The sequence below is a fragment of the Garra rufa genome, chromosome 13 (assembly GCF_049309525.1).
Source record: "Garra rufa chromosome 13, GarRuf1.0, whole genome shotgun sequence".
In the NCBI taxonomy this organism is placed as follows: domain Eukaryota; kingdom Metazoa; phylum Chordata; class Actinopteri; order Cypriniformes; family Cyprinidae; genus Garra; species Garra rufa.
Genome location: NC_133373.1, coordinates 6582703 through 6606228, shown reverse-complemented (window position 1 = coordinate 6606228; position 23526 = coordinate 6582703). Strand labels below are relative to the sequence as shown.

Here is a 23526-nt window from a genome sequence, read left to right as displayed (position 1 = left end):
TCAAATTGAGACTATTATAGAGTAGTGAAACTATTATGAAATGGTAATTTAGAAAATGGTTATTGTGGAATATTTCAGGCTAATTTTTGACCTGTAAATTCAATTAAAGGAGAAGTCCGGTGTGATATTGACCTAATCTGTAATGAATCATGATACCGAGTGTGAACTTACCTTTCATAGCTCATCTCGGCTTGACCCCTGCACTCCGAAATCTGGCATTAGTTAGCCGATGCTAACAACAGGTTGTCTTTGAGGGTGAATCGGGCATCGGACTGGCCATGTAAATAAATCACTGTTTTACACCATTTACGAGGCAGATCCACACTTCATTGGTAGACTTCCAAGGGCCCTGACATTTAAAACGAGATATAGAGAACTTTGAAAAAGCACTGGTAGTTTATTTACAAGAAGATTTATACAGACAGTCCCTTGAGGAAATTTACCGTTCACCGCCATCTTGAATTTAGTCACGATAAGTCGAGTGACGAGCAGGAAGGAAACTTCAGCCTGATACATCACGTGAGTGCTCGCGTTACTTTTGGACTAGAGCGGATTAAGGCATAAACCTGAAACCCCAGTGTGTGGGAGGGGAAAAAGTAGCAGTAATCCACTAAAAGCACAAGCTCTGTTCCCAGTGTCACATGGCAATAACAAACAGGCCTTTAAACTTTTCCTCCAGTCTTCCAACGCTTCTGCCTCCGTTCAGCCAGCCACTTTTGGCTTGCTAAAATTTCACATTGTACATATAGATGCTTTTTGTGTTCATTCATGATTATATTTCACAACTGAGTGCTTTTTGTTGATGGACTCATTGTGTTTTATTTCTTCGCTCTTAGGGAGCCAGCAGTCTCAGGAGCAGCCCAGCAGGAGAGGAGGAAGCAGCTCAGACATGCAGAACGAGAACGGGGTGAGTTCATATCACATCCTCATCAAAATGTGTGCCGTCTTTTCTAATCTTAGCATTGTGGTTATTCCAAATGCATCCTGGGGGGTTGAATTCCACATGCTTATATTATCTTATGCTTTTCTGCTTACTGTAATGCAAAGTAGCAGCTGGCTGAAGTCGACGCTCTTCAGTACCGCCACGTTATTCAGTTGCTCTCTCTTAACCCGAGCCAAACGCAGCCAGACCTGTCACGTCCCAGAATCACTCACCATTTTCTTTCATATAAGCATTTGTCACATCACTCATTCTTTTTGTCATCGGCTTTCTGCAAAGAGTGGTCCACTGCGCTCGTCTCCTCCAACCATCTGGCCCATATTCCAACAGGGGAAAAGCCAGGCTCCAGAAAGCGGAACTAATTTCACCTTTAGGGAGAAAGATGACTGTAGACCACCAGCGTATGCAACAAGAAGAACCAAGCGTTTATGGGGGGGCGTGCTTTTTTAAATTTTTTTATTTTTGTACAGCCGTCTCGGTCTTCAGAGATGGAGTGAAGGCACAGGTAGTTAGTCGGTGTGGGAGCTGATTAGTGATGCTGTTGCCACCCAGGCATGACGTCTCTCCAGTCTCGCAGTGCTTAGCACACACTTATTTCTGACAGGTGCTGCCTTCCTGTAGGGACTGTTACACAACACACCTGTCTGCCTGTCTTGTCAGGTAGCCATATGGCTGTCGTTTTCACACTCTGTTTGTGTTTAAGGGGAATCAAGAGGGTTAACTTATATAGCCGTGGCGTTTGGCTAGTTTGGTTCATGATCCTGAATGTTCTCGGTATAATTTGATTAAATGGTTTAGTTTGACAACCGAGGATTAATTTGCCATCTGTACTGAAGAAACAGAGGGTGAGGACAGAATGAGAATTGCTCTGCCATTATAGAAGTTGACGTGAAAAAGATAGTTGACTCAGGGCTCTACAGTGTGACCATTTCACTCGCATTTGCCACTGAAAACTACTGTGTGCGACTATGAAAAAATATTTAGGAGCACCATGTGCGACTGACCCGATCAGCATATTTGTGTTTGCGCTCAGGGGAGCTTCAAAGGTTTCTACATGTTTTTGCAACATTGAGTAATGTATCATAGACATATCTCACGAATCCTTGCATAAACAAAGTGTAGAGAGATTGTAAATAAGAGTGTGATTGCAGTATAGAGAGCTTTGTTGATTATAATAGAGCTAACTAAAATGAGTGACAGCTTTTAATAATTTTTAAGGGAGATTGTAAATGAGATATTGATTTAATACAACAGTTAAATAAACAAGAAGTTATTATTAAGTGACTTACATTGCCTGACTATAACACTATTGCCTGATTTTGCTCTATTTCGTCATCAAAAATGGTCTGAAACAAGTCACAACTGAGCCGCTGCGCATCTCCACTCACAGCGTTGTTTCGTTTATGAATGAATGTGCGTTTTAAACGAATCTAGTGAAATGATTCAATTCCTCATTCAGAAAGACAGTCACTTGCTTTATTCCTGAATGAACCAGCCTTTTGAAAGAATCGAATGATATGATCCAGTAATTAAATCAGTGTCTTGCCGCCACCTGCTGGCAGATCTTTTCAGTTATTTAAATCTTTAATATTTCTGTATTCAAACTTTTATATTTAAACATTAATCTCAACATGAATTTATTAATTTAATTGCACTCATGCCACCTCTGAGCCTCATTAAACATATTAAAAAAGGTAAAAACAAAATTCCCCTGTAAATCACTTTAAGGAGTCTAATATCACCTCGTAATGGGAAGACTAATTTTTTTTATCAGATTTTTTGCTTATGGTTTAGAATGTGCTCCTGAAATTTTGACCAACTCTGACTTTGACCAATTCTGACTTTGCACCAATTGTGTAGAATGGCCCATAAACGCTTTTGTATATTGGCAGTTGAGATGGCAGTTTCTGTGTTTAAAAATTCCTCTTAGATTAAGGTGGGGTCACATTTACTGTTGCTGGATGAAAGTTTGCCTAATAATTCTCCTTGAATGTGATGACGACTGTAAAAGATAATGATTGAGAAGTTAAGAATGCTTGCATTGTGTTATCATTTCTGTTCAGACATGTTTTGGAGTATAACAACACAGTTGAGCTTGCATAAATAGAAATGCTTATGTTAATATATGCATAAATTATATTTTGACTCTAGTGAGAATAAGCTAAGTTCACATTATAAAATTAACCAATAAGATGGTGAGAATGGGTAAGGCTCTTCATACAGATATACAGTATAAGGGCCATTGGTGCAAACTGCTGTCCCAGAACCAAAAAAACACATTTAAAAAGCATTTAACTATTCAAATCTTAGATGTTTACTAAGATCATTTGGTTAACCCACAATAATATTTAAAATATCAGAAGCTTAATATATATAAAATCATTGTTTTTTTCCCCGAACCCTAACCCCTAAATTTTCAATGATATTAAAACAATTTTTGCATTTTATTCCATTGTTGTTTTTTCAAACTATCTTTTTGATTCTGTAAAAAAGTGATTTTTTTTTTTTTGTATATTTTCTTTGTAAATTCTGAAACTTTGTGCAAAAAAATGTATCCTGCATGTTGAGTAGATAGCCCTATCATTTTGAGATAAATGTGTTTAAAATCCACCACCTTTTAGGGAACGTCACCACCTTTTTTCTGCAATTAAGCGCACTTTTTTGGGAGTTATTCCATAACATTTAGTTTTTGTATGTGTACAACTGTTCAAAACTGTGCTAGCTAACAGTATGATCAACTTTTTGCCTTTGACACTTTAAATATTGTTAAAATTGTAATTATTGATTTACCTTTGAAAACTTTTTAATAAAATAGCAAAAAATGTATTTACAAAGTAGATGTAAGCAAAATCTTTAATAGGTCAATATAACCGTTCTTATTAAATTATTACTGCTGTGTTTCGGTAGTGACAAATTTGGTGAGAGGACAAATATTCCAAAACTGTCCAAAAAAATTTGACTGCGCAATTACTAGAAATGTGTATCTTGGATATTATGATGGTAAGATGTTTCCAACTCTGACTTTGCACCAATTCTGTAGAATGGCCCATAAACGCTTTTGTATATTGGCAGTTGAGATAGTTTCTGTGTTTAAATTCCTCTAAGGTTAAGGTGGGGTCACATTTACTGTTGCTGGATGAAATTTTGCCTAATAATTCTCCTTGAATGTGATGACGTCCTGTTGTCCACCCTAGGACAGGAAAGGTTTTTGGACTAAATATTTGCTAAGAAAACTCCTGGCACATTTTTTTGGGATGTTTAATCGGATTTCTCCCTCTGGGCTCATCTTAGTCTGTCTGCTTCTAAACACGAACAATCCCAAAGAAGCAGCCCATCCCTGTACTTAAAGTAATATCCTTTTCTCCCTTCCCAGGATTCAAGGCAAGTTGCCACTGGCACACAAACACTCTGCTGATTCAGCAGCAAGACACCCATATATGTGTGTAGAATTCTTTAAAACCTCATAACATGTTCAGTTGTGTTGTTATTCTTCCATTACGTCTTTATTATTTTGCAGATTGCACCGTTTCATGACATAACCGCTTTTAAGAGGATCCTCCCCGTGGTTTCTCTGCTCTGACTTTCTGTGTCTCTCTGAAGATGTTTCTCTCTCTTTCTCTCACACACATTAAACCACGCCCAGCGTTCACAGTAGGGTAAATCCCTGAATGTGTGGCCAGCCTGTAAAAGGGAACATTTTTCTCTTTATGAAATAGTGGGTGGCCCCCTTTCCCTCATTTCCTCTTGCCGTCACTCCATCTGTTTTCTCTAGCGAGAGTCTCTTTTCTAGCCGCGTGCCGTGTCAGAGGGTCACCGTGGCCCTGTCTGCAGTGGAGCGTGGCAGTGCATGCTGGCACCTTCAGTCCTTTTTGTCATTCCCCTCTACTTGTTAATTTGTCTCCTCTTGCATCCCATCACTCTATCCCTGCACACTTCGCTCATCTACACGTCCGGGACTAACTTTTTGCCCCCAGGGAGAGTCTATAAGGTAAGGCTGCTTCTGCTCTCAATGCAGAATGAAACCTTCCTACACAAGATCTCATTTCAATAATACATTTATGAACATTCACAGGTTTCCAATGCTTTGCTATGGATAAATCAGCCGTTGTTGAATCTGTGTGTGTGGTCTATTGAACTTGGATCGTAACAAGAGCTGTAAGTCTTTCTCTTGTGTTGAGTCTGTGTGATAATAGGCTGCACTATGGAATGTGATAGCGCTAGAGCCAATGCGTATACAGGAAGATCATGTCTGTCCATCACGCATGCAGAGTTATGAGCTCCAGAACGCTGAACTGTGTGGGCAGATCATGTTTTATAAAGTTGAAGCTGTTCCTGTGTGTGGGCAGATATGCTCTCCAGGGCTTTAAATGTTCCAGGTTTTGCTGTTTCTTCATGCTATTCGTCATGAATTTTAAGTATTTAAAATGTCTCTTGATCTTTTATTCTTTTACTTTCTGTCTTTTTCCAGTAAAACTGTACACTCTTAAAAATAAAGGTTCCAAAAATGGCTCCCCAAAGAACCTTTCAATGAACAATGAATAACTTTTTTTTAAAAATCTTCTAAAAATCTTAAGTACTTTTTCAACTATAAAGAACCTTTTCTGCATTTGAAAGGTTCCATTAATGTTCAAGATTTTTCATGGAACATTGATGCAACTTAAACAAAAACTTTTAAGAGTGTTATAAACTTGAATGCAACTTCATGATTTTTAGTTTTTTTATGGATTGTTTGTTAGTTGTTGGCTTTTCTTATCAGTTTAGCAGTGTTGGGTAGTTTGTGTTAGAATTCATTACATTTATTTACTTGCGCATATGTTTTTTTTTTATCCAAAGTGACTGCTGTGGCAAATACTGCACCACATGTCAATCTAAATCTGTCCCATATTTCATCCCACAATCAATTTAGTTTTGTTTAATCATATAGTAGTCAAGACAGCTCGCTAAGTTTTGGTTGTTGAGTTTATTTATTTATTTATTTATTTTGTATATGTTTACAACGTACAGATTGTAGCTGAGAGAGATTTAAGCAAAATGACATTTATAACTGAAATATATGCTAATACATTGGAATAAAAATCAAATTGAGCAATCAGTATCAAAACCATGTTCAGAAATGAACTTTTCCATTAGGGGTCAATACTTTTCAGGGGCATTTTTTTTTTTTTATATTAGTGATGGCAATTTTTATCATCACCTTATGTCAAATACTCAAATGTACCCAGTTATTTTAATTAACATTTTAAACTGTTGTCAATAACAATAGACTGTTTAAAATTGTATCTAAATTATACATGTAAAAAAACAGGAGCTCATAGGGATGCACTATTACGACAAAAATCATTATTGTACATTTTTGCTCTTTATATTGTAATAATAATTTTTAATACCGATATAAACAATATAATGCAAAACAATAATGCAAAAACTCCCTCACTGAATCTACGAAATTAATCTTTTCTTTACATCATATCTGCACTGTGTTGTTTATAATTAGGGAATTCGCTCTAGCGGTTTCAGCGCAGACTTATCGAAGCACTTCTGATTGGCCAGTGCATTCCTAAGTTCATCAGAAACACGTTTGATTGGCTATAAGGCTCAATGCTGCACAAAACAGTGCATAAAAGCAGTTGTGAGCGAATTGAAATGTAATTCCGCAAATTGACACTTTTCATTTTCACATTTCATTTTAATTGTGACAGCTGTAATACAGTGTTTAATCATGCAGGGGCATTTTTTGCCCCTTTGTCTTGAATTTAGGAGGCATTTTGTTAATATTGGTGGCATTTTTGCGGCAAGCCCTCATTAATTTCAAAGCCTGGCCAATACCCAGTCCTGTTTAGTATTAAGTGTTCATTGTTGCTGATAATTAGGTCGTGGTAGAGTTATGTCTTCAAATTTTTATGCTTTAATGTAAAATGTGACCTTGGACCACAAAACCAGTCATTAGGGTCAATTGGTTGAAATTGAGATTTATACATTATCTGAAAGCTGAATATGTTGCTTTATTTGAAAATCTGGAATCTGAGGGTGCAAAAAAATTCTAAATATTGAAAATATTAAAAATTCCCTTTAAAGTTGTCCAAATTAAGATCTTAACAATGCACATTACTATTCAAAAATTTTTACAGTAGGAAATTTACAAAATATCTTCATGGAACCTGATCTTTAAGTAATATCCTAATGATTTTTGGCATAAAAGAAAATTTGATAATTTTGACACATACAGTGTATTTTTGGCTATTGCTGCAAATATACCCGTACTACCTAAGACTGGTTTTGTTGGTGGATGATCACACATAAGATCACAGTCCTGATATTGTATTGTACAGCTTATCATAACATTGTTTGATTGTCTTTTACATCCTCTCTAAGATCTGTACAGCTTTCGGGCCAGTGCCAAAAAATGAGCGCCGGTCTAAATCTTGGTGTGGAAAGCGGATTATGTGTCTGCTTCCTCCATGCCAAGAGTCACAGCTGAACATGCTGTCCGTGTGGGTGCAGTCTCTGAAGTGATGAAGGATGGATACTTATATCGCTCGACTTGTTATAAAACTCCTTGGTTGTGCACCGTACCATCAAAATCATATTTCTGTCAAAGGACGAGCTTAACTTTTATCTGATATTTCACCGGCCAGCTTTGGCTAATGGGCTTTGGCAACGTGTAACATTACATCCAAAGCAGCTTTGATTGGGAAACACTGCCCTGCGGAAATACAGTTTGTAATGCCAGAGTTTGTCCTGCAATTCAATTTTGGGGTGGATGGAGAATTAAAAAAAATTCAAAATCTCATCAACAGAGCTGTTACTTTCAGGCATTTTTTTAAAATTGCAAAATCCTGACTTCATGACAGATACCACTGAAATGGGGAATACACCTATTTCTGTAAAAGCCCTAGGCACTGCAACAGCAAAAAGGTGTCCCGCAGAAACACTTTTGCCAATTATTTTGCACAGGATTGCTGACGTTTTTAGTCAGACTTTTTTTTTTATTTGGAGAGACCAGCGTGTGGTTGAAGTTACAAAATGTCTAAAATGGCTTTTTAGGAAATAGGACTGTCCCAGGCTTCCATCACTTCAGAAGCATCTGGAAGATGCACGCTGTCGCAGCTCTGTAGCACATGATCTATAGTACATGGCCCTTAAGTCCAAGTTATTAGCCACTGACCTGCTTCCTTTGCCTTTATCTTGAACTGAATAAACTGCTAAACTAGAAACTAACTAGAACTAGAAACTAAACACAGAAATTGTTGTTCTGCCTTTCTACAAAGCAAGAAAACAGCGAGCAAAGTCTTCATTCTTGATCTCTTGCTGGTCATTTTACCAGTGACATAAAGAAACTGCCTTCCAACTTCAGCTAGGCCCCAGGAAATATAAAACCTGCTCTTTTAATAAAAACCATCTTTACTTAATTGACCTCTTAGGGCCGATTATTGTTTTAACAAGCATTGAGTTTCGCCCCACGGATGAAAGATCTCTTACCTTCCCTAGAGATCCACGGCTGTATTTTTACAACCCTGTCTGGTAAAAAACAAAACAAAAAAAACTTAGACATGGGTAATCAAAACAGTCTGATTTATGGCACTCCTTGTGCCACTTTTTTTTTTAGTTTAGTTTTTTAGTCTCGAAATTGCGAATTTTTTTCTCTCTCAGAATTTTATTATTATTATTTTTTTTTTCCAGTTTATATCTCGAAATTCACTTCTTTCTCAGAATTGCAAAAATGTTTTATTTTTCCTCAGAATTGTTTATATATCAAAACTGACTTTTTTTTTCCTCAGAATTGCAAGTTTTTATCTCAAAATTGTGTGAGTTTATATCTTGAAATTGACTTTTTTTCTCAGAATTGCAAGTTTTTTTCTCGAAATAGTGACATTTTTTTCTCACAACTGTGAGGGTTTTTTTCCTCAGAATTGTTTATCTCAAAGTTGTAACCTTTTTTTTTCTTAGAATTGTGAGTTTATATCTCGGAATAGTGACCTCAGAATTGCGAGTTTATATTGATATTGTAAAAAAAAATTCTTAAAATTTAGTTTATATTTAGAAATTGACTTTTTTTTTCTCTCAGAATTGCCAGTTTATATCTCGAAATAGACTTTTCCTTCTCAGAAATGCCAGTTAATATCTCGAAATTGACTTCTTAGTGTTTTTATCTCAAAATTGATTTTTTTTTTCAAAAAAGTTTTTATCTCGAAATTGTTTATTTTTCAGAATTCATATCTTGCAATTCTGACTTAATAACATGCAATTGCAGTAAGTCAGAATTGTGAGACTCTTTCACTCAGAATTTCAACGTTGACTTATTTTCTCAGAATTGCCAGTTTATATCTTGATATTGTGGCTTTTCTTAAATTTGCGAATTTATATCGATATTGAGAAAAAAAAGTCTCAGAACTGAGTTTGTTTAAAAACTTTTTTTCTCTCTTAGAATTGCGAGTTAATATCTCGAAATTGACTTTCGCAGGATTGTCAGTTTATGTCTCGATATTGTGACTTTTTAGATTTGCGAGTTTATAGCGATATTATCAAACAGAACTGTGAGTTTGTTAAAAAACTTTTTTTCTTTCAGAATTGCCAGTTTATATCTCAAAATTGACTTCTTTCTCAGAGTTTATATCTCAATGTTTCTTTATTTTTCAGAAATGCAAGTTTCTATCTCAAAATTGTGCAGAATTTTGAGTTTGATATTTATTTTAATCAGAATTCATATCTTGCAATTCTCGCTTTATAACATGCATTTGCGAGTAAAGTGTTTTTGTACAACCGCACCTGGTATAAAAAAAAAAAAAGATTACGGAAGGACAAAAGCAGCCAAGATCATGCAGTCTGACAGAACCATCTCAGAAATGGATAATCAAATCAGCCTGTTGAATGTCGCTTCTTGTGCCACATTGCCATGGAGATGGGCTCCTTACAACCCATGTGATTTAGCCATACGGAGTCGCCTGTGTGGGTAAACAGAGCCTGACACAATTGGCCTTTAAGCCATGAATCATTCCCTAGCAAACTAAGTCAAGTCGTTTCAACTTTAATGATATTTGGAGATCTGCCATGGAGCTCGTGGTTATGGGAAAATCTGTGTCGTTATTGATCAAGTCTCGAGTATTTTGTGCTGAGGGAAGCTGAACTTAAAAAAAAAAAAAACAGGTAAGATGTGTAGCTCTTTCTTGTTATAAAACAGTTCAAAGTTGGTTGTTTGAAGTACTGAAATTGTTGTTTCTAAGTTTTGGTGGCTTCAAACACATTTGTGACCCTGGACCACAAAACCAGTCATAAGGTTAAATTTTACAAAACTTATATATATACATCATATGAAAGATAAATAAGCTTTCACAATAAATAAGCTTTCTATTGATGTATAGTTTGTTAGGATAGGACAATATTTGGCCAAGATACATCTATTTGAAAATCTGCAATCTGAGGGTGCAAAAAAGTCAAAATACTGAGAAAATCAACTTTAAAGTTGTCCAAATTAAGTTCTTAACAATGCATATTACTAATCAAAAATTACATTTTGATAGGTTTACAGTGGGAATTTTACAAAAAATCTTCATGGAACATGATCTTTACTTAATTTCCTAATGATTTTTGACATAAAAGAAAAATCAATAATTTTGACCCATACTATGTATTTTTGGCTATTGCTACAAATATACCCCAGCGACTTAAGACTGGTTTTGTGGTCCAGGGTCACATTTGAGCTATAGGGTTAAATGATGTTTGGTCTATCTGATATATAGCCTGTCTTAGTCTCAAGAAAAGTGGTGGCAGTGGAAAAAAAGTTCAATCCCTCACTCTGATGTGAAATGACAGTTGATTTGATCCAGACCTGATTGGGCCTTCTGCTCCAGGAAAAGCACACTTTTTTTTTCTCAGCAATCGCTAATAATTAATTGAATGGAAGGGACAGTTTTGTATTGAGCGGAGCACAAGCACAATCTCTTTGAATTTGAAAGAGAGGAACACTTCTAGTGACAGACCTGTTCAGATCTATTTGGTATTTGTTGACAATTGTTGTTTGGCATTTGTTTGGTTTTTGATTTTGTAAATGAAAACAGTAGCTGTTGATTTTGAGATGGGGTTTAAATAGAGAAAAATATAAATAAATGAACTGCCATTCAATATAAATATTTTTAAAAATAGTTTTTTTTTATATTGGTTGAAAAGGTTTGTAAATTATAAATGCATTTACTTGTCTCTTTTGAACATTTTTTTGTCAGTGCTGAACAAAAGCATTAATTTCTATCTAAAATCTTCTTTTTATTAATCTCAGTTATGTGGTAACATGGTTTTGTGTACAAAAGAAGTCGAGTTGACATTATTTTCTGAGAAAAAGTCAATTATTTTGCATGATGTCAGATGTTATTGTATTTACACTGTGTTTTTCTAACCTCCTACAGCTAAAACTACTATACTGATTCCATTGTGTAATTATATGTGACTGTTTTCACATGATTTAAAGCATAGAGATCAACAAAAGCAAGAAATTGTGAGACGTGAGCACTGATGCAATATGAGATAATTACAGACATGTTTTCAGCCATCACATCATGGTGGAAGAAATACTACCCATGAATTATGGAAATAGATCATGGTATTAACTTGGATAAGAATAGATGTAGCCATAGGCTGTAGGTGACCTGGCAATACCACGCCACAAACATCACCACAGTATCTTTCTCGTGCTGTGTGCTCATGCATGTTGATGTTAGTATTAATGCTAATAGATTGCTATTGATTCTGTTCCATGATGCATCGATGCAGCAGAGTATATTAACCTTTGTTGGGTAGCAAATCTTGTCAGTGAAAAAAGCAAGCTACTGAAAGCAGTCATGTGGTGAATTTTGCTGTTCCAGAATCCAGAAAAAAGTAGCACGGTCTTAAATGTTTTTTTTTCTCATAATTGCGAGTTTATATCTCAAAATTGTGCAGATTTGATCGAAATTGTGACTTTTTCTCAGAATTGCGAGTTTGTCTCGAAATTGTGAAAAAAAAAAAAAAAATTCTCAGAAATGCGAGCTTATATCTCAAAATTGACTTTTTCCCCAGAGTTGTGAGTTTATATCTCGAAAATTGTGACTTTTTTTCTCAGAATTGCCAGTTTACATCTTGAATTTGGCTTTTTTCTTACAATTGTAAGTTTATATCTCAAAATTGTGACTTTTTTTTCTCAGAATTGCCAGTTTATATCTTGATATTGTGACTTCTCAGAATTGTGAGTTTATATCTCGAAAATTGTGACTTTTTTTCTGAGAATTGCCAGTTTATATCTCGAAATTGACTTTTCCTCTCAGAATTGCCAGTTTACATCTTGAAATGGACTTTTTTTTCTCAAATTGCAGGTTTATATCTTGAAATTGGCTTTTTTTCTCAATTATAAGTTTATATATCGAAATTGTGACTTCTTTTCTCAATTGCGTGATACAGACTCGCATTTCTCACTTTATTTCTTAGACTTGCGAGATAGTCGCAATTCTGAGAAATAAAATAAGAGCTGCAAGATATAAACTCACAATTCTGACCTTTTTCTCAGAAATGTGAGTTTACGTCTCAAAATTGTGACTTTTTTTCTCAGAATTGCGAGTTTATCATCTCAAAATTCAGAATTGAGTTTTTATCCCATAATTGTGGCTTTTTTTATAATTCGAAATTGTGACTTTTTACAGAAATGCAAGTTTATATCGAATTTGTGACTTCTCAGTAATGCAAGTTGATATCTCGAAGTTGTGACTTTTTTTCTCAGAATTGTGAGTTTATATATATCGGAATTGTGACTTTTTTTCTCAGAATTGCGAGTTATACCTCAAAATTATATTTTTTTTTCTTAGAAATGCGAGTTTATGTCTCGAAATTGTCACTTTATAACACACAATTGAAATATAAACTTGCAATTCTGAGAACATTAGTCTTTGTTCCCCCTCAAAATTAGACTATAATTCAGAATAGCAAATTTATATCTATATCTAAATTGTGAGAAATAAACTTGCATTTGCGAGAAAAAAATCTGAATTGTGAGGTAAAAAGTCACAATAACCTTTTTTATTTATTTAGTTAGTTATTTTTTATTCAGTAGTGGAAACAGGCTTCCATAGTTTTGATGACACTAATAATAATAAGAAGAAATATTTCTTAGCACCACATCAGCATATTAGAATGATTTCTGAATGATCATGTGAGACTGGAGTAATGAGAATCAAAATTCAGCTTTACCATTACAGTAATAAAGTGCATTGTTATTGTAATTATATTTCACAATGTTTTCTAGATTTGGTTAAATAAATGCAGCCTTGGTGAGCATAAGAGGACATCAAAAACATTAGTAAAAATCTTACTGACCCTAAACTTTTTAAAAGTAGTGCATTAGTTGTTGTTGTTTTAATTTTCCTTTTTTTCCAAATCAATTATTTAGAAGAAAATAAGTTATAGTGTAATTCTAAAACTTAAACAAATATTTGAGTTTCTAGATTGGTAATTAAATGTCAACAAATGTGTAACTTTTGACATGTTGTAGTTAACATTGGCAAAATTGATGAACAAACTTGACTCCACCAAATGTGCCTGATTGCCTCTAGTCCTTATATAACCTTAATGCCTGTCCCAGCTTCAACCATGAACACTGTGTTAGTGCACTTGTACAGTATGGCTTTTGCTCAGGACAGCCCAGAGACAAAACGGACGGCTGGCTTTTTAGCAAATGGAAGCATTGCTATATTGCCACAGACAATAGAAAATTTGAATTCCAAGAGAAACTTTTGCTCAGCATGAACCAGGTTGTTCTGCTTCAGGTTTAAGTGAGTCATCCTACACTACTACTTCGTGATATTTCATAACTGCGTTTTATATTCCATGTTCACATCATGTACCGTGCCGCCTTGAATCGACCTCAGTTCTGCTTGATTGCTCCAAATGGCAGTCTATCACGCCAAATGCCATCTGAGTATTTTGGTGCCTTTAATCTTCACAACACGGCAGTTCTGCTCTGCTGCCATGGCGACACCCTGGCGACAGCCGCGGTGACGGACAACTTGCTCTTATCTTCCAGAATGCAGAGTGACAGAGTGGGATTCTGGGATGCGTCTCTGGCGCAGGCCTGTTTTAGACCCTTTCGGCTAAAAGCGTCACCATTCCTCTTCCCCATGAGTTTAACATTAGCACTCCTGCTATAATTAAGCTCAGAGTGTTTACTTGGCCACAGGTCATTTCACACCTTGCTCTCACTACAGTGAGCCCTGCAGATACACGGTTGTGTCTGTTTCTCATTCCTCTGTGTCATTTATCGCTGTAGTCATTTTTGAAATCTTGTTTGTGTGCATGTATTTTGTTTTTGGCCTGACTGCCCCTCCTCTTTTTTTTTTCTCTCTCTGCCTCTCTCTCTCTTTCTCTCTCTCTGTGTGTAGGTGGGAAACCCTCGTGTGGAGCTCACTCTCTCAGAGCTGCAGGAGATGGCCACTCGTCAGCAGCAGCAAATTGAGGCCCAGCAACAGATGCTTGTCGCTAAGGTAACACGCTCAGATGTGTCCTTTGATGGGCATCTTTTTATAGATTATTGTTTTCATCTGTGCAGGGACTAGACGCCTCCAGTTAGAATTTGCTATTAAAACAAACATTGGCATTAATTAATTCACTGGCATGTTTTTTTTTTTTTCATTGCTGTTGTGGATGATTTCTTTAGCCTTTAATCAGAATGACTACTGGTTTTGACTATGGTGGCATTTACCAGAAATTGGCAAATAATTTGAGCTTTTTCATTGTTCATTGGTCAACATTAAACCTAGATAGAACTGTACTTACAGTTGTGGAGTGTACAGATAGCAAGCAGGTGAACTTTAGGAATATATCTTTGGTAAACGCTCTTGAATTCCATATGTATTGGTACGCTTTGGCTTTATTTTTCATATTTTAGAGTATTTCATTTTAAGGTTGTTAATCAAATGTCAGTTAATTTGTAACTTTATTATTTGTTCTTATTAATAATGTTGCAAAATAATTTTTACTATTGTCTCAATCTTTTGTACCCCACTGTTTTGTCATAGACAAAAAAATAGATGCAGTTATTTTCATTAAATGTGACTCTGGACCACAAAACCAATTTAAAAGTAGCATGGATATATTTGTAGCAATAGCTAAAATACATTGTATGGGTCAAAATTAACTAATTTTTGATTAGTTTTAATAAATTTTTTAATTAGATTTTCAAATAATTGTATCTCAGCCAAATATTATCCTATCCTAACAAACCGTACGTCAATGGTAAGCTTATTTATTCAGGAAAGCTTATTTATTTCATCTCTGGTTTTGTGGTTTAACGTCACAAATGGTTTCAGTTTTGATCTTATGGGTGCTGTGGATGTTGAGCATCATTCTTTTTAGCCCTTTTAAGCAGAGTGATCATTTTTTGCAACTGTGAGATATAAATGCTCTTGCGTCATGGTTTGGTCAGTTACCTGGATGCGCAGCTATATTGGTGATACTCTGATGTAAACAACAGCGTGGATTGTACTGTTAATGTACTACTGAAAATGCACAATTACAATATGCACAATTTATGCTGCTAATTAATGCTGCCTTAACCACGGGAAAAACGTGTGGAAGCTGCAAAATGATATAGAGAAGGACTTAGTAAGCTGGAAAGGGCCCAATGTTTTGACAAACTAACGTTAATAGGTGGTAAAGACACGTACAAGGATTATTAATTAAGATTTTAGCCTAATATTTCTCCTACCTGACCGGAAATGATAAGAACAAACACGAATGTGGTCAAGATTCTTGCCCTGGAAATCCAATTCAGTTTGGCCAACCACAGATGCCTTTTGTTCCTCAGACAGCTTTTTGCACTCTTTTCCTTGATTTGTTATAACTTTTGGTAGTCTATATTACTCCAAATGTTTTTCCCGGGCCAACCGTTTAGTACAACTCAAACCATGACAATTATTGACCATTGTCAGCAGCAATAGTCAGCAAAATTTGCGAGCTTTGTTCGGTTCAGTGGCACTGTTTATGTTTAGTGCTGCCAATATAGTCGTGAAAACACACTATTGCAAGAAGTAAGGTCAGAATTGTGAGTTTATATGACAATTCTGGTTTAATAACTCGAGTTTATATCTTGAAATTCTGAAGAAAAAAGTCAAAATTGTGAGATAAAAAGTCACAATTACCTTTAAAAAAAAAAAAATGTATTTAGTAGCAGAAATGGCTTCCATAGTGTACCATATATAAATGTTGGCATTATTTTTCAGATAGAATGTAAAATTATTTTTGCTAATAAAAAGTCAGTAAACATTTAAAGGAGAACTCCGGTGTGATTTTGACCTAAAGTGTATTGAATCATGATACCGAGTGTGAACGTACCTTGCATATCTCATCTCGTCTTGTCCACTGCTGTCCGAAATCTGGGGTCAGTTAGCCGATGCTCACAACAGGTTGTCAATGAGAGTCCATAGGGCATCGAAGAAGCCATGTAAATAAATCACTGTTTTACGCCATTTACGAGGCACAAAGTAGCTCCACACTTCATTGGTAGACTTCCAAGGGCCCTGACATTTAAAACGAGACATTGAGAACTCAGAAAAAGCACCGGTAGTTTATTTACAAGAAGATTTATATAGACGGTAACTGGAAGAGAAAATCCGGTCGCCGCCATCTTGAACTTAGTCACGATAAGTCGAGTGTCGAGCAACAAGGAATTTATCAGGTTATCAACTTATCAGGTTGTAGTTTCCTTCGTGCTCGACACTCGACTTATCGTGACTAAATTTAAGATGGCGGCGACCGGTCTGTTCCTGGTGGAAAATGTCTGTAGAAATCTACTTGTAAATAAACTACCGGTGCTTTTTCTGAGTTCTAATTGTCTCGTTTTAAATGTCAGGGCCCTTGGAAGTCTACCAATGAAGTGTAGAGCTACTTTGTGCCTCGTAAATGGCGTAAAACAGTGATTTATTTACATGGCTTCTTCGATGCCCTATTGACTCTCATTGACAACCTGTTGTGAGCATCGGCTAACTGACCCCAGATTTCGGACAGCTGGACACAAACCGAGATGAGATATGCAAGGTACGTTCACACTCGGTATCATGATTCAATACACTTTAGGTCAATATCACACCGGAGTTCTCCTTTAAGGTTGTGTTCACACTTGTTTGGTTGATTTGGTCCGGACCAAAAAGGAAAATGATACTTTTGGTCCTGGTTCGCTTAGCTTTAAGACTGGCATTTTTGACAGCGAACCTAAAGATACCGAACCTAAAGGTATAGTGATACGTTCACAACCTGATTGGTCGGGTTGAATGACGTATATTTTGTGACGGAATTTACCGAACACTCCAAACTGAACGAAAAGGTGCGTTCGACTTAAAGCGAATACACCTAATGCTGTCTGCTGGACCAAGCGTGCTCACTGCATGTATATATAATTTTATTTTCACCACAAAGAGCTCATAAAAGGCACTTTACCTCTTCGTTGCTCCACGTTTAACCTCTGCTCATTTGCTCTGCTCGCTTGTTCCCTTCGTGAAATTATGTCGCATAGCTTCGCATTTTGTCATTCCTTTCTGTTTTTGGTTGGTTTAGAAGTGTTTGGTCTGTGTTGCATCAGAGTTTCTTTGGAAGCGGACTGAGACCCATCTTTTTAGTGGTCTTGGTTCGCTTGTTTGGTGTGCACCAGATTTGGATGGCAGCGTTCACACTTACTCAAATGAACCATACTAACAGAGCAATCGTACCAGAGTTCACTTTAATCGAACCAAACCTGACCGGGTCTGAACACACCCTAAAGGGTGCAGTTTAAGCCTACTTTTATTAATTTAAGCTGGCAGGTAACTAAAGTTGCCAAAGGGTCTTCTACTGTTCATTTGTTATTAAAAACAAGAAGGCAACCTTAGGAAATGGGATGAGCTGTTGACAGCTGATTATATAATTTGGTGCTGATTTAATTCACATTGCCGTTTCACATTCTGGGTGTTTACTCATAATTGCACCTGGCAAAAGCACTCTTTTTTGCGCTCAATTTAATTTTACCTGGCTTAATATAAATAATATTTAAATGAAAAAGTACACAAATGAACTGCCCTGCTTGTCCATATTATGTTATGCAAATAACTGTAATCAAGTTGTTTTCTGAGATACAAAATATTGGGTATTAATGGGTTAAATATCCCTGTAATTATTCAAAACACAGCTGCTTGTTGGGTAAACCTCTAACTTTGTTTATGAAGCAGCGTAAGCTCTTTATTATCGTTGCGTAGTGTTGTTATTAGATGCTTTAAGTTACTGACCTCATCTTTGTTTTCCTCAGTGCCATTTTTAGGTCATTACAGCAGGTTGTTCTGACCATTATAGGGCTGTTAGTCATGGGAACCACAGGCTGAGGCAGAAAACTGAACGAGACCAAAAATGCCAATTATGTAGCAAACAACTCTGACATGCTTTGTATGCCATGCCAGGCATTTTCATCCATGCAAGCGCTAAATAGCTTTGTTTCTTCATTCAACAAAGAGCAACGTGTGGAATCTAGAACTGCTCACACTTACACACTGTTCCAGGATCAGACCCAACAGGAATGCTGATCTCAGAGCTGTTCGGATTAATATTGCTGTGAGTCGATGTACTGTGATGACTCTGAGCCTCCAGTCATTGAAAGTCCACCATGTGCTATTTTTAGTTTTCTCACTCAGAGACACTGTTTCCATTTTGCTGCATCTGTTTGCGTTCCCTGCAGATAGAGAAAGAAATGACTCAAAGTGCCTAATTGCTTTTATTTTCACTTAGTTACTCAATAAGTCAGCGTTGTAAGCAGCATCTTTTCCCAAAGGTACTACTGCTGCTCTTAATAGCAAATGTCTCCATGCTTGACATTGACAGTAAATCACTAGCTTGTCCATCTTTCGACAAAAAGACAGGATCGTATCACGTTGTCCTGAATGCACTTTGCTCTGTTAGGGTACTGCAGATGCCCCAGGCTTAAACAGGCTGTGCACCACTGAAGTAATGGCACTGACCCTATAGGCTCTTTATACATACACTGCCGTTCAAATGCTTGGGCTCAGTACAATTTTTAAAGTTTTGTTAAAGAAGTTTCTTGTGCTCATCAAGGCTGCATTTATTTGATCAAAAATACAGATTTTTTTTTTTCAGCATCATTACTCCAGTCTTCAGTGTCACATGATCCTTCAGAAATCATTCTAACATGCTGATTTATTATCAAAAAAATAGTTGTGCTGCTTAATATTTTGTTGGAACCTTTTGTTTAATAAATAAAAAGGTAAAAAGAACAGCATTTATTTAAAATAGAAATCTTTTGTAACAATATTTAAACTACCATTTACAAGTTTGTGGTTAGTCAATTTTTATTCTTTCTTTTTTGAAAGAAATTAATACTTTTATTCACCAAGGATGTGTTAAATTGATAAAATGTGAAGGCAAAGGCTTATATTGTTAGAAAATATTTCTATTTTAAATAAATGCTGTTCTTTTTAACGAATCGCAGGTTCTAAAAAATATTAAGCAGCACAACTGTTTCCAACATTGATAATTGATAAGTAATAAATAAGCATATTAGAATGATTTCTGAATAATCCTGTGCCACTGAAGACTAAAATAATGGCTGATGAAAATTCAGCTTTGCATCACAGGAATAATTTATATTTTAAAATATATTAAATAGAAAACCATTATTTTAAGCTGCAATAATATTTCACAACATTACAGTTTTTTCCTGTATTTTTGATCAAGTAAATGCAGCCTTGATGAGCATAAAAGAATTCATTAAAATCTTGCTGATCCCAAACTTTACAAAAGCAATGTAAAAGGAAAAAGAAAAAACATTACTGTTTGCTACCTTATTACTTTTTACATATTCATGTATATATTCTGTCCATAGGAGCAGCGGTTACGCTATTTGAAGCAGCAGGAGCGACGGCAACAGCAGGCTGTGTCTGAGACCGAGAAGCTACAAAGGTTAAAGGAGAGGGTGGAGAGTCAGGAAGCCAAACTCAAAAAGATCCGGGCCATGAGGGGGCAAGTGGACTACAGCAAAGTCATCAATGGAAACCTGTGTATGTACAGTACTTCCTTGAGCGCTAACTTCAGCATTCATCCGAGTAGAAACAGCATTGGTTACTGCTGGCGATTGTGATGTGGCTATATTAAGCCAGACTGTTTCATGTAAGCAGTTGCGTGAGAAAGCACTGAGCTTTCAACTGCAACTGCAAGCACATACACACATGAAAACACATGCCATGAGGTCAGGATTAGGACTGTGGTAGTTTGAATTGTAATGATCTCACATAATGCCAAATTCTCCCACACGCAACTCCAGATGGGATTGTCCACTGTGCTGGAGATGGGTGTTTTAAGGATTTTTGTGGATTGTTATATTAGTACTTTATTGCAGAATGGTAAAGATTGTCTCATTTTTCTTTAGTTTTAACCCTTAGCTGGGTGGTTTATTCATGTTGTGTCAGCATTTAGGCTATATTTACTATTTAGAATAGAATTGCCTGCTAGTGTTGCATTTTGCAAGAGCTCCTGTGTAGCATGTGCAGCCATACATTACATTTTCAGTGAACATTAAATAATAATACTGTAGTAATGGAGGAAGTATGTCAGCTTGTGTGTTTGCACGCAAGTTTGCATGTGTATAACTCTGCTGTGGTCTGTTAGCTGCAGAGATCGAGCACATCAGTGGGCTGTTCCAGGAGAAGCAGGCAGAGCTGCAGGCAGCCGTCTTGAGGGTGGATCAGCTCAGCCAGCAGCTGGAGGACCTGAGGAGGGGCAAACTGAATGGCCTGCAGACCCTCGGGGGTCAGGTCACCGGCACTGCTGCCCTGGAGCTCCGCAAACTGTACCAGGAGCTGCAGGTATGACCATGCACTTAATTGATTTGATTGATATCTTATGTAATTTTGATTTATTTTTTTATTTTATTTTTTTATTTATTTATTTTTTAGATTTTATTATTTATATTTTTTATTTTTTATTTATTTTGTTCTATTCTATTTTGTTTTGATTTTATATTGTCTTACAATTTTTATTTTATTTTGATTAGATTTTTTAAATTTTATTATTTAGTTTTGATTTTTATTTTTATTTCAATTTATTGTATTTTTTATTATTATTTTTCATTTTATTCAAATGTTATTTTATATTTTTTATTTGATTATTTTTATTTATTTTATTTTATTTTGCTGTAAATTTTATGCTATTTTTATTATATTTATTTGATTTTTTTATTTTATATTTATTTTGATTTGATTGTTTTGTTTTTTTCCATTCTATTTTGTTTTGATTTTATATTGTCTTAATTTATTTTTTAATTTTATTATTTATTTTTTTGGATTTATTATTTTTATTATTATTTTTATTTTTTATTTGTTTTATTTTATTATTTTGATTTTTAATTTATTTTGATTGTTTTTTTATTTTATTTTGCTTTGATTTTATTTATTATAAAATTTAAATTTTATTTAATTTAGATTTTATATATTTTCATTTGATTTTATTTAAATGTTATTTTATATTTATTTTATTTTATTTTTCTTTGAATTTAATGAATTTTTTCACTATATTTTTATTTTATTTTTTTATTTTATTTTATTATATTTATTTTGATTTGATTTGTTTCTTCTATTCTATTCTTGTTTGTTTTGATTTTATTTTTTGTTTTATTTCAATTGCATTTAATATTTGTATTATTTTAGAATTATTTTGATTTGATTGTTTTATCTTAATTGGTTTGATTTGATTTTAGTGTTTTTTTGTTATATGTAACAGAACAAAATTCTGGTGGTTTTGATGTTCCACAAATTCACAATTGTTGACTTGTTGACATTTGATTTAGATCGGACTTGTTGTATAGAAATATGCAAACAGCCATACCCATAGATCTCGATCATTTATTATTCTGTGTATGTCTGTTTTACTAGTATGTGCCTTCAATTTCTATCAGTGAAAATATTGATCATTACTTTTGCTGTTTTTTCCCAATCAGATACGCAATAAGCTGAATCAGGAGCAGAACAGTAAACTTCAGCAGCAGAAAGAGCTGTTGAATAAGAGAAACATGGAGGTGACACTGATGGACAAGCGTATCAATGAGCTTAGAGATCGACTATACAAGAGAAAAGCTGAGGCACGTCAAAAAGAAAACCTTCCAGTAAGGACAGGAGTGTGCATTACTCACTCACACTTTTTAGTTTAATTTAGCAATCTTGTTCAGAAACCATTTGACATCTAAAGACCAAATCTGGAGCTTGTGAAAGATTTTGAATTTCAACTAACCTTTTTTCTTTTGTTTCCTTTTTTCCCCTTTTTTTCCTTTTCTCCTTCCTGCAGCTGAATAGAGTAAATGGTCCTCCCTCTCCACAGCCGGCTCCCGGAAACACTGGCCGTGTGGCTGCTGTGGGACCCTACATCCAGGTCCCGGTGCCAGGCCGACAGGAGGGTTATGTAGTGCCCCCTGAACCTCTCAAACCTCAGTCACTGGGTGTTAACACCCCAGCCAACCACGCCCGCTCCAAATCAGGTCAGGCCTTAAACATTTGATGTCTGCATGATTACGTCAAACATTTATTTGGAATGAAATGGTGCCAAATAAATGGTACCCTTTTGTCTGTGTACTTAAATTCTACATTGTCAATCAGCATATAAGATTTCTGGTACATCAACACTTTATCCAAAATGATCACAGCTTGTGTATAAAGCCCAAAGTATACTCAAGTACTAGTGTACGCATACAGTCTAATGCATACATCTGCCCTATTTCTCTCTAATCTACTCTATTGAACTAAAATTGTCTCTCTTAACCCACACAGGCATCTCAAATAGTTTGTTGTTGCCCTGACTTTTTGTTTCTGTTTATACTGTGAAACAATGGCCAGGGATAGTGTTGCCATCTTGTGGTTCAACAAAAATGTGTGACTGGAAGTATGGACATACTATGCTGATGACAAAATTTACATCATGCTCGCTAGTGTGCGAGTTAAAACCGAAGTATAATTTGGGCTTAATAAGGCTGAAACTAGCTGCTACATTGGTTTTCAGTTAAGTTCTACAGCTTTCCTGTTGCTCAAACAGTAGGGAATGCTGCTAGCAACCATAACAGGGTTCGTACAAGGTGCTTATAGTGCTTGAAGTACTTCAATTTGACTTTTTGAAATTTAAGACCTGGAAAACCCTTAAAAATAGTAATACTCCTGAAAGGGTACTCGAAAAGCGCCTGCTTTTCATTATTGAAAGACAATGTATATGAAATAAATGTTACATTTTTTCAGTAAGCACATACACACAATTAAAAAAATATCATACCTTTTTTTTTTTTTGCTTATTTCAGCCATTTGTAGTACTGAGGTGAAATAGGAATAGATGAACTGAATCAATTGAGTGAATAATTTGATCCAACTGGTCATTTATTTGAAGCGATTCACTAGCAAAAACCAGACCAGGTTAAAAGAGCCATTAATTTTTGAATTTTGAAATCACTTGTGATGATTTTATACAGCACGTAATGATGGATGAAACCATGTCGGGAATCATCTGTTTCATGTCGGGACTTCAAATCGCATATCGCGAACTTCTGAGCGTAGATCACATATCAT

The 23526-nt window shown here is 35.5% G+C and overlaps 1 protein-coding gene across 4 annotated transcripts in view; it reads left to right on the top strand.

Annotated features, from left to right (window-relative positions):
* Positions 1-23526, top strand: part of ppp1r13bb (protein phosphatase 1, regulatory subunit 13Bb) — a 69746-nt gene that overhangs the window by 29958 nt on the left and 16262 nt on the right. For 2 of the 4 annotated variants that reach the window (XM_073853142.1, XM_073853140.1), the window contains exons 5-10: positions 837-907; positions 14335-14436; positions 19812-19986; positions 20594-20790; positions 21921-22085; positions 22265-22454. In XM_073853142.1, coding sequence (XP_073709243.1) covers positions 837-907; positions 14335-14436; positions 19812-19986; positions 20594-20790; positions 21921-22085; positions 22265-22454 — 900 coding nt within the window. Of the gene's footprint in view, positions 1-836; positions 908-4725; positions 4929-5012; positions 5096-14334; positions 14437-19811; positions 19987-20593; positions 20791-21920; positions 22086-22264; positions 22455-23526 lie in introns of those variants that run through there. The other 2 variants (XM_073853144.1, XM_073853143.1) reach the window with 2 other exon arrangements.